Source organism: Sceloporus occidentalis, unplaced genomic scaffold, assembly GCF_023333645.1.
Source record: "Sceloporus occidentalis isolate IW3139 unplaced genomic scaffold, rSceOcc1.0.p SCAF_7, whole genome shotgun sequence".
Taxonomy (NCBI): domain Eukaryota; kingdom Metazoa; phylum Chordata; class Lepidosauria; order Squamata; family Phrynosomatidae; genus Sceloporus; species Sceloporus occidentalis.
Genome location: NW_028316987.1, coordinates 29312410 through 29324563, shown reverse-complemented (window position 1 = coordinate 29324563; position 12154 = coordinate 29312410). Strand labels below are relative to the sequence as shown.

General features: G+C 39.6%; 1 protein-coding gene across 4 annotated transcripts in view; it reads left to right on the top strand.

Annotated features, from left to right (window-relative positions):
- LOC149309459 (phosphatidylinositol N-acetylglucosaminyltransferase subunit A-like) overlaps window positions 1-9183 on the top strand; it is a 28644-nt gene extending 19461 nt beyond the window's left edge. For 2 of the 4 annotated variants that reach the window (XM_089532500.1, XM_089532501.1), the window contains exons 6-7: window positions 404-1310; window positions 7217-7303. In XM_089532500.1, the coding sequence (XP_089388626.1) occupies window positions 404-490 (87 nt within the window). In that variant the 3' untranslated portion in view covers window positions 491-1310; window positions 7217-7303. Of the gene's footprint in view, window positions 1-403; window positions 1311-7216 lie in introns of all 4 variants that reach the window. The other 2 variants (XM_089532499.1, XM_089532502.1) reach the window with 2 other exon arrangements.
- The last annotated feature ends 2971 nt before the right edge of the window (window positions 9184-12154 follow it).

Below are 12154 nucleotides of genomic sequence, written 5' to 3'. Positions count from 1 at the left end.
TGGAAAAATGCTATTTAAATGATGCATGGGTCCTAAGAGTCCGGAGGTCACGCCAAAGCCACACTCCATTCCTAAGCACTGGAGTGCAGCTTTGGTGCAGCTTCCGGATTCTTAGGATGCATGTATCATTTAAAAAGCATACCTCCAAAGAGACCCGAAGCAGCTTTATTTTGGCAGTCTGTAACAGGCCTTAGTTTCATGCTCAAAATTATTTAAAATATTGTATGTAATTCTCTGTGAAGGTGATCGCATAGCATACTTCATGCCGACCAGGTCAGGCAGGTTCTCAAAATTACATAACATTCTAACCGTTGTCTTCAGCCCCTGTCTCCTTAGTTTTTAATTTCCTGCCTTGCTGTGAAGGTTTTCTCTGCTTTCTACCCTGTCTTAAATCTCCCCCCAGGAAATGAGACAGAAGCAGAGGAAGCCAATGCCAACATGTGAACATATGGTCCCACTCCACTCCACTCAGCTGGATGGGACCCCTTGAGACCATTTTAACAACAACAACAACAACTCGCTGCCACCAGTCAATAATTTAACTTGTTGCACTCCAGGCATGCATTGGGACATTGCTGGGCCTTATACTAGTAACCTACAATCAGACAGACACTAGCTGAGCTAAGACTGTTGAAAGGAATTAAGAAGAGGCAGAGTACTGAAGAAAAAGGTTTTATTTTAAAGAAGGAACAATAAAAAAAAGAAACATGGAAGACAACTGGTCCTCCAGGCACAAATCTTAAAGTATCAGTTTCAAAACACAATCATGTCATCCAAACCTTAACATACTGCAAACCTGACTTCCCTGACTAGTAAGTCCTACAAGATGAGGCCTTGCTCTTCCTCAGGCCTTCTCACGCTAAGTTGTCTTAACTGTCTTTTTCCAACCACCATCCATAAGGTTCTTTTTGTAGCTGCCCTCTGATTGTCTGGTTGCCCTCACCATCAGTCATCCATCCTCATATTAGAGTACCCCCTCCCCCAGGGAAGAAGGTCCTGATAAATGGAGGGACTCCCATTTATCACACTTGCAGACCAGTCGGACACTTAGCCCTCTTCTCACATTGATCCTCCTTACATTAAACAAAAATTATGGGGTTTAGATTAATATGGCAGCAGAAGGAGGAAATAAAAAGAAAACTGAAAGAGTGAGAAAGAGTCTCTGATAGTGAACAATTTCCAGGTGAAAAGTGAAAACATCAGGAGGAACATCGTGGAACTGCTTGTACCTCCAAGACTGCAAGTAGACAGTTTGCAGAGAGCAAAAATATTAGAGAAATCATCAGCCTGATGAGAGACAAGTATCTGAGGTAGGATCAGAGTTGCTATTGAAGAAAATATTCCCCTCATTTAGTGAGAGCGAGGTAGAAATCTGGTTTTCACAGCAGTAGGTAAATCCGGACAAATACCATGAAAAAGACGTCGAATGGAACAGCGAGGTAAAAAAGATTAAGAAGAAGGTTAAATTTAATAGCAATACTCAAGACTATGTCTGTGCACAAGGTAATAGATCAAATGTTTTGTGTGATTTAATCAGAACAGAAGTACAGGTAGAAATTAATTCTATTGATATAAAGCAGTTGTTAGATTATAATTATTTAGGATATATATTTTTAATATTAATACAGTGAATTTAAAGCAAATAATTTCATTCGTGCAAATAATTTGAATAATTCCAGTAATTTAATCAATTTATTAGTGCAGAAAAACAATGCAACCTCTGAATTACATGATTTGAATTCTGATTTTGCCAATGAAATTTGTGGTCCAGACGTGGCAAGTCAGGAGCAGGTGAGAGTAATAACAGAATGAAGGAAAGATAGAGTAGATTTAAGGTCTCAAGGGAAGTTCAAATAAAAAATAAAGCATTTGGAAATTGCAGAGGAGTCCTTTAATAGGAGAACATGTAATGATGGTTTACCACTACAGGATTTAGAGTTAAATTCTGATACGTAGGAAGAGATAGAAGTATCAGATTCATCTGAGGAGGATTCAGATAAGGAACTGGCAAAGGAGAGTTCCAAAACAAGGGTTTTTGATATAAAATACTTTAAAGGCTTATTGAAAAAAGTGTTACTTACCTTAAATTCATTGACTGTAGAACAGTGGTTCCCAACCTGTGGGACGGGACCCCTTCGGGGGTCGAACGACCCTTTCACTGGGTCGCCTAAGACAATTGGAAAACACATATTTGCATGTGGCAATGAAAATAATTGTATGGTTGGGGGTCACCACAACATGAGGAACTGTATTAAAGGGTCATGGCATTAGGAAGGTTGAGAACCACTGCTGTAGAAGAATCAGTTAAGGAAAATTCAGTGGGACAGAAAAAATTGCAAAATGTGGCCACAGTCTTGTAACAAATGCCGTTGTAAGATGTACAGCTTCCTGTGTCTGAAATGTTAAAAAAAATTATTGGAGGAAGAATGGTATGAAATCGATTCAGTGTGAATCCATTAGGTGTGAAAAGATTCACTAATTATGGAAAGAAGTTGTATTATTTTGAAAAGGAGTTGATGGAACAGTTATCAGTTCCTCTGGTTAATGTAGCTGTTTCAGCCCTGGTTTCAAATTCAGCTTTGCCTTGAGAAGGTGACACAAGGCTTAAAAACATAGATGAGAAGAAAATTGATTTGGTGTCCAGTAGAGCCCATGAGGCTTCAGTTTTGGCTCTGAGAGCATCAATGGCTTCTTCTATGTTTACAAGGGATGCTATGGGTACAGGATGTTTTTGATGTAGAAGAAGTGTCAGCCTGACCACTACAGAAAATGCTGAACTGGTTAGCTAATCTGCTGCATTGTGTTGCAGATATTATCTGTAATCACCATATTTAGCCAGGGCAATGGTGGCAGTTACAGTAGGAAGACATTCATTATGGCTGAAACATTGAGAGGTAGATTATAAGGCTAGAACAAATTTGGCTAGCACACCATTTGAAAGAAAATTGTTGTTTGGGGAAAAGACACAGTCAAGTATTACAAAGGCAAAAGACAAGAAACCAGTTTTGCCAACTAATTAAAAAAAGTTTGACAGAAGAAACTATTGTAAAGACTCTTACTCCTTTTGTGGAGGAAGAAATTTTCAAAGACAGAGGGATTTCAAGTCTTTCAGGCCTTAGTGGAATAGGACAAGCATTCAGTTCAAACATCAGAATCAACAGCAGTTTAGAAAAAATGCAAAGCAATGCAATCTGAATGGTAAATCTCTGTACTGAATCAGCTGAAATACTGATTCATTTTTGTCATTTTTGTCATCACATAACATCAGACAAATGGGTATTGGAGGTTGTGAATGCAAGTTACAAAATTCAATTTTGATCTGTTTGGAATTGGACAACTTAGTGATTTCTGTGGATTTGCAGGCAGCTTATCTTCATGTACTAATGAGTTTAGAATGCAGAAGTTTCTCCCACTTTTTTGCAATGGCCCACATGTCTGGTTCAAGACTACCATTTAGCTTAGCATCATCTCCAAGAGTTTTCACCAACGTGTTGGTTCTGATCTTAGCTTACCTGAGGCAGATCCTTCTTATTTGAATGACTTGCTAATTAAAACAAAAAGTCTAGGAAAGGCTCTGTTAGATCTTAACGACACTTGTTTGTCTGGAAAGTCACAGATTCTTAGTATATTATGAGAAGAGTCACTTGATTCCAATGAAAAATACAAAGCACTTAGTTGCATAGATAGACACAGAGGTTACATTTTCCTTTCAGAGGAAAGAAAGATGAAGTTGAAGAGTATGCTAAAAGAGTAAGTGCAAATTAGAACTGGTTATAATATACTTAGTAAGGGTGCTAGGATTATTGACTTTGACAATTAGTTGATTTCTTGAGCAAACTTTCATACAAGGGTACTTCAGAATTTTCTTCATCCTCCTCAGTTGTCAATAATAAATAGGAGACATGTCCTGATATCAATGCCCCCCACTATGTTCTAATTTATATGAAATGGTGGTTGAAGGACAAGATATCAACAAGGGAGTTCTATTTGTCCTTCAGGAGAAGAAACAGATAATAATGGATATCAGTTTGTTCAGCTGGGGAGCCCATTGCAATATTGTATAGCTTTGAATTAATGCTTTTGAATTGAGCACAGACACATTGTGGGAGCTGATGAGCAGATATATTATATTTTAAATGGTTGCAGGCCACTGAGGAAGACTGGTGTCGAAACGCGTCTGGCCTTTAGTGTTTTATATCATTTTATGATTTTATTTTTTTGCATTTGCATAACTCTTAGTGGGGTGTTGTTACCCTTTTAGAAATTTTACTGGCTTTCCTGCTCCAGTGTTTGATTACTCTGGATTTGAGTTTGGATATTTTTTGCTCATTTTTCAGTGGAGTACTTATACCCTTTTAGAAATTTTACTGGCTTCTCTACTCCAGGGTTTATTTAATCCCTTATTTCTTCACAGTAGTGTCTTTTGGTAATTGGAAGTGGGATATAATTTATTTAGTTATATTTTACACACATAGATTTCTTTGGCAGAACCCTTTAGTTTTGTTTTTTGTTCTTACATCTTAGTTTTTTTGGCGTTAGGGACTTTTGTTGGTTTGCTTTATCAGAAAAATTGATGCATGACACCTTGCTGGAAATGAGAGCCATGAGATTGGCACGGATTCATTTTGCTATGTTGGTAGAACACCAGGATTTGCAGATTTGCACAGACAATGTAGCAGTAAAAGCTTATCTGTGCAGAGAGGCTCGTGTTCTCAAAGGTTGATGGTGGAAGGTAGACTTAGAAGCATCTACGGTCATTAACAGCAGTCCATGTGCAAGGCTCGATGAATGCAATGGCAGATTACTTGAGCAGAAACAAGGTGCTATAGGGAGAATAGAGCTTAATTTCAGAAGTGTTCAAGATTTTGCTAAGGAAATATGGCAATTTTGTAATAGATCTGTTTGCTTCTGGCGAGAATTTCAAAGTAAAAAGGTTTATTAAAAAGTAATGGTGGAAGATGTACTTTTTCCTCTGCAGGATGCATTAGACAAAGGTTTGAGACCAAACACTCTAAAAAGGCAATTGTTAGCATTTGTCTTCAGTTCTATCTGACTCCGGAAGACCATTATCTTCACATCCACATATTAAATGTTTTCTCAGGGGGAAACTTTGAGTGCTCTGCACAGATTTCCTTCTTGGAATTTAAATTTAGTATTGCATATTTTTAGTAAGTTCTTCTGAGCTGCTGAAGGAAGCATCCTTAAGGTGTTTTATCATTTAAAGTATTCTTTATAGTAGAGATTGTGTCGGCTTGTCAAGTCTCTGAGTTGACTTCTCTTTCTATAATCCCAAATCTATGCAGATTTGATGAGGATAAATTGACATTGATTATAGACACGACTTTCATGCTGAAGTCATTGTTGACGAAAGTATGTAGTCAGGTGCTGAATTTGCCTACATTCTGCTCCAAACCCAGTCATCCTTTGGAATTTAAAAGGCATTCCTTGGATGATGATGATGATTTATTTTTATCCCGCCTCTCCCACAGGATCAAGGTGGCTTACAACAGTAGTAAAATACAATATAAAATACATCATAAATTATAAAAATACATCCCATTGTTCCCTCCCTCCTAAAACAATACCACAATAAAATACCATTAAAACAATCAATCAAAACAATCAGCAACAAAGAGATGGGCAATATTGGAATATTCTGTGAATAATCTGAATCCAAGGGGGATCAATGCCTGCTGGAAGAGATCCATCTTGATAGCCTTTTTACAGATGTAAAGATTGATAATGTTTTGGATCTCTTCCAATAGGCCATTCCATAATTTGGGAGCGGCAGATGAGAAGGCACTCTGGGTGACTGTGGCCAACCTAGTTTTTAAAGGCTTTAGTAAATTTTCCCAGAGAACCTAAGTGTGTGGGGTAGATTATATGTATGGAACCAAGCTATGAAGGGCTTTAAAGGTCATAACCAACACCTTGTATTATGCCCAGAAACTAATAGGCAGCCAGAGAAGAGATTTTAAGATGGGAGTTAAGCGATCACCTCTAGCTGTCCCGGTGACTAACCTGGCTGCCTTATTTTGAACTAATTGAAGTTTCCGGACTAGGCACAAGGATAGCCCTATGTAGATGTCAAAAGAGCATTAAGAATTTATTTTTAAAAACCCTAAATGGTTTAGGAGAACAGAAGCATTGTTCATAACTTTCAGTTCAAGACTGATGGGAATAAAAGCATCTAAGCAAATTTGTCCAGATGGTTGAAGGCATGTATATATATCAGTGTTATGATTTGGCAAATGTTGCAAGACCAAAATATGTTTGGATTCATTCTACCAGATCATTGGCAACAACAACAGCATATACAGGCCTCCATAGAGGAAGTGTATAAGGCCGCAGGATGGAAGGAGTCATTGATTTTTGTAAAGTACTATAAGATGGACCAATTCAGATCTAGCCAAGCAGCATTTGGGAGGACAGTCCTCCAAGCTGTTGTGAACAAACAGAATGATTAGGCCCTCCCTGAAACTTGGTGGCTTGGGTGTATTCCCCTGAGTTGTGGATTGTGTTTTCAGCCTCACAAGAGACCATTCACAGTATCAGCTACTCATTCTCAGCCTCACAGAGAATGAGTAGCTGACACTGAATGGTCATTCTTGTGAAGCTGAAGACACAATCCACCCACATCCTGGGGTAAAAAGATACAAATAAGCAATGAAGATGTGGTCTAAAATGTTGTATCAATTATCAAGGCTAGAAAACAAAACTGAGGAGAGAGGGGTTGAAGATGATGGTTATAATGTTTTGGAATTTTGAGATCCAGCCTGATGTGGTTGGCACGAGGGATAAACCCATAAATTGTGGATTGTGTCTTCAGCCTCATAAGAATGACCATTATCAGTAAGTACCAGCCATTAATTACCTTCAGATTGTGTGTATAAGGTGTATATGAAACATAAATGAATCTTGTGACTTGGGTCCCAAGTCATTATCTCATTATATATGTGCTTGTAAATACAGATATTCTGAAATCCAAAAACATCTGAAATCCCAAATACTTCTGGTCCTAAGCATTTTGGATAAACCATGTCCTTGTATGGGTTCCTAATGCTGGGGGCAGGGAAATTGTATATGTAAACTTTTCTCCAAGACTTCTTCTCAAGCACCTGAGATACACAAATGCTCCTTGCCAAATTTGTATTAAAGAGTGGTTGTCTCTGCAACCTAAACATTGCAGTCTTAAATATTTTTCTTTGTTTCTTAGGTGTATGACAGAGTGGGAAGTGAAACTGTATTGCCAATGTCCAAACGGCTTGACAGACTTATCACTCACTGTGGCCCGGTGACTGGCTGTATTTTTGCTCTTTTGGCTGTGCTTAGCTTTCTCCTCCTTGTATTCTTGAGATGGATGACACCAGATTACCTTATTGATTCTGCAATAGATGCCACAGGTCTGAATGGAGTATGGACACAACAACATTTTCCCAATAAAAATAAAAAAGGAAAGATTTTAAATACCTAAAGGTACTACAATATGAAGAAAGGACTTGGTTCTCCTACAGTTTTAGCATGACGGTTGGATTGACACTTACCAAGTGAAAATATTCATAAATTATTGGACAACTTTCCTAACTGATTTGGAGGAAATTTGGTAAGATGTTCTACCTCAAATTAGGATGGTCTAAAATGGCTTAGGATAGACATGCTTGCCAAGATTTGGAGCAATAATTGTTCACTCTTATTTTGACTTTAATTGTTTTGTATAAATGGGCCTGCCAATGAAAGAAAAAGTGGGGGAAAGTAAGTGAGCAGATCTGTTTGTAATGCGGTGAGTATTTTTATTTTCCTTTGGCAACATTCATCATTGGTTTTCTGTTCTCTCATAATAAAATGGGATCAGAACTGTAAATCTGCTTATCATGTCTGCTTCTAGAATATAGGACACTAGAAGGATCAGACCCAAAGATGAATGACATACGATACTTTTTAAATACTTCCCCACATTTAGATTTGAAATTCTTATTTTGGGAGACATTGTTTCTTGCTGATTTTGTAGCCTTTTTTTTTTTTTTTTTTGGTGGTTGGTTTAAATGGAATCCATAGTATCCTACTCCATTAAGAAGCTCCAATGATCCATGCGATCAGTTAGGGCCCAAACAGACAGCCAAAATCAGGTCACTTGGAAGGTATGCTGTTTAAATGATGCATGCTTCCTAAGAGGCTGGAAGCCGTGCCAAAGCCATTCTCTAGTCCTAAGGATTGGAGTGCAGCTTTGGCGTAGCTTCTGGCCTCTTAAGATGTGTATGTCATTTAAACAGCATACTTCAAAAGTGACATGAAGCAGCTTTATTTTGGCCTATCTGTTCAGGCCCTTAGACATCCTCACTTGCTACCCCTTTGCTCACAAGAAGAGATTAGAAGCTTCTGCTTTTAGATAAATTACACTTTCTCTTTACTTGTGAATTAAACCAGAATCAAACCATGGTTTTAATTCTTAGCTATCAAATGAATGATGGATTTGATAGCTAAGAATTAAAATCATGGTGTGATTATGGTTTAATAAGCCACAGTTCTGTGAATTTGATAACGTGCAACTGTACCTTGTTGAAAAGCAGACTCTTTCAACCCCTCTTGTGGGGGAAAGAACTTTTATTAATATGTTCATTTCTTCTTTACACTCCAGATAAATAAATGGACATAAAAATTGCTCCGTATTTTGAGTTGGGTGCTATGATGATTCATGTTATTCACTCCTGCTTCTGCATTGTAGACAGTTACAATAAGGCAAGCACCCATCATTTCTGTGGCAACTGGGTGGAGAAATGCCCATCAAGTTTATTATAACTCATTGCTTTTTAATTTAGAATAGTGTTTCCCGCTCTAGAGTTTGCAATTCTGTGCTCAAAACTAAGAGATTATATATGAATAATGGTTACCACAGATACTGGAATAATAATTTTTATACATTTCCAAAATAAGAATAGATAGCATCGAGCTAAAGATCGAAGCAAAGGTGTTGCATGGAGAATATTTATCGTTATTATAATATTAGTTTCAAACATCTATATACATCTTTTTCTACAGGAGCAAAACTATCTAGGTCAGTGATGGCGAACCTATGCCATGCGTGCCGGAAGTGGCACTTGATGCCATTTCCTCCGGCACGGGGCGAGAGAGAAGCGGAAGAGGCACGCGCGTATCCGTTCCTCCTCCTCCCTGCCCTTTCCTGGCCTCAACAGAAAAGGGCGTTCTGGAGAAGGAACCAGAGGAGCGCGCCTCTGGCTCCTCCTCGCAACCTTCTCCCAGCCTTCAGCTGCCTCTTCAAGAGAGCTAGAGGCCGGGAAAAGGGCGGGGAGAGGAGGAGCGACTGGCACGTGCCAGCTGTGCCTCCCCAGGGACCTTTGCCAGCCTCCAACTGTCTCGGGAGAGACAGCTGGAGGCAGGGGAAGGTCCAGGGGGAGGGAGGCAGGGGGTGTGCCCAGCTCCCTCCCTCCCCACTTACCCTTCCTGCCCTCCAAGTGTCCCAAACGGGGCACTTTGGAGGGCAGACAAGGTCCACGGGGAGGAAGGTAGGGGGCCTGCCCATTCCTCTTCTTCCCCTTTTGCCTTTCCTCGCCCCCAAAAGGTTCCAGAGAGCCCTTTGGGGCAAGGAAAGATCTGGGAAAAGGAGGACTGGGGCTGTGCCCATGGCTCTGCCCCCTCACGGACTTTTGCTGACCCTCAGCTGTCTCTGAGAGACAGCTGGGGGAAGGGACAAGGGTGGGGGGAGAAGCCCCTCCCAGAGGGTGGAAGCTCTGCCCATAGAGGGTGGAAGCCACACACCCCTGGGCCAGAAGCCCTGACCCAGCACACAGCCCCATCCTGAGGGGGCAGAAGCCCCGCCCCCTGGCACACGAACCTAAAAAGGTTCGCCATCACTGATCTAGGTGTTCACGGGTATTTTGTCTGTAGGCCTTATGTTTCTGTACCCTGCCATATTTCAGCTGGGTGGGAGGGTAAACTGTTCTGACATCAAAGTCATTATATTCCCATTTTTGTGCTGGGCAGAATTCATTTGTCTGGGCACATCTAAACAGTTCTAGTGGCATAATGTTCCTTGAGGGACGCTAATGTGGCATTTGCAGTAACTGCTATCAGTCCTATTAAATTTGAAACTTGAAAATTGCTAATTCCATCTTTATGCTTTCAGCTGCAAATGCAGCCTAGCTAGAGCAAAGTCTTGGAAAAGGTAAAAATTCACTTTATCTTCAGTAACAGTCCAGTTTCATGTGTGAGAGTATTCTGAACCAATCATCCACAACAGCTATTGTAAAACAAAAATTTATTGTAGAGAAGGTAGAAGAAAGATCACGTTTTTACTGAATCTGAAGAACTCCAAAGAGAAACCCCACTTTAAACCCCAGCCCCCACCTTTTTTTCCTGTTCAACCCAGATCGTTCCCCCCAACTCACCCCCCTTCTCTACAGAGGAGGGAATTCTACATCAAAGCAGTCCTAACGAAAGCACCATTTGGTTCATAGTCTCTTCTGCCTTGAGATCTCTCAAACTGCCTGACTGGTACGAATTGATTGCTGCTCTCAGCTGAAAGTTCCGGATACGTGATCATCCTGAGCATAGCCCATGGTGGCAGCAACTCTTTCCCAGAATGCCTTTCCCTGAGAGTTTTAGATACAGGTGTTGTTGACATAAGATCCATCATGTCTATCTATCATTATCTATTTATCTGTCTTCCCCATGTATCTATTTAACTATATATATGTGAGAGTTTAACCCACTAGACTTCCCTTCTGCAACCTCCCTCCAATCCTTGTCCACCCCAGCATACCACCCATTCATGACAGTCCATTAAAGCATATGAATAGTCAACTAATATCCCATTGCATAATCCCCAAAGCATACGATTATGTGTCTAGAAGCTATCCCTACTTATCTCACTAACTTATACAATCCTCATGGCAGAATCCTCACTGAATCACTGAATGAAGGAGGATTCTGACATCATGTGGCACATTATCTAACTTCTGGTTGTTTTTTTCCTTCCCTGATAGCACTGCTTCCAGAAGTTAGCTGGAAGTTGATTCATATGTACACACACATGTAAAAGGGCACTGACTAAAGAAGAAGAGGCTGATCATATCTCTCACTCTCTTTCTCTGTGTTTATCTGTCTGTGTGTGTATGTGCACTAGCTCTGTATTTCTTCAGAACTCCTCTAAGACCACATTTTAGTCTTTAGATCTTGCTGTTTCAAACTTGAGACAAATAACATAGGAAAAAGAATCTGAATTTACCTCAAATAATAGATAAACACTGGCAGCAGTACTACAATTTAAATTTAATTTGTATTACTTTTGAATAAGTAATATAATCTGATGATTGAGTGAAGGTGGGCAGAAAAATGGAACAAGGCTTTATTGCACTTAACTGTGCTCAGCAGCATATGTTAAGAAGTTGATGGGATAAGAGAGAGAGATGAACACTAGGTATTTTATGTAAAAAAACTGCATGTGAATATTTTGAGCTAATACAGTGGGCCCTTCCCTTACACGGGGGATCCGTTCTGGACCCACCCATCCCCGCATAAGGGGAATTCCATGTATGCTCAAGTCCCATTTAAAAAGGGGGGCTCGTGCCTGCAGCGCATGCGCCACACACACATGCGCCATTACCCCTTCCGGAGTGTGCCGAGGCTTCTTCCGGCATGCAGGAGCACTGTATATTGGAAAAAGAAAAACATAGTCTCCATACTAAATTTCTTCTTCCAGCTTTTGTTTGATGCTATACATTTTTTATTTTGAATTAAGTTTCATTTGGCTTCAGCGAAAGCTGCTTCTAAAAGATGCAGAGTATTGTAAGTTTGTAGGCCACTGAAAGGATCGAACTATGGAAAACAGAAGAACCTGGCTTCCTCACCCCTTCGTAACAAATCCTAAAACTTGTTAGAAAAATGACAGTTCAAACAATTAGCCAAATATTTTAGGAGACATATTTCACTATACTTCCAAGTATATTAGAAGAAAGCTTGACATCAATGTAGAGAAGGTATGGCCAAAAGGAGTGCATATAGCCCTTAACTCCCTTTTATGATTCTCAAGTCAATAATAATAATAATAATAATAATAATAATAATAATAATAATAATAATTTGTTTTATTTATATACCGCTATTCCAAAGATCATAGCGGTGAACAGCAAGTAAGCTA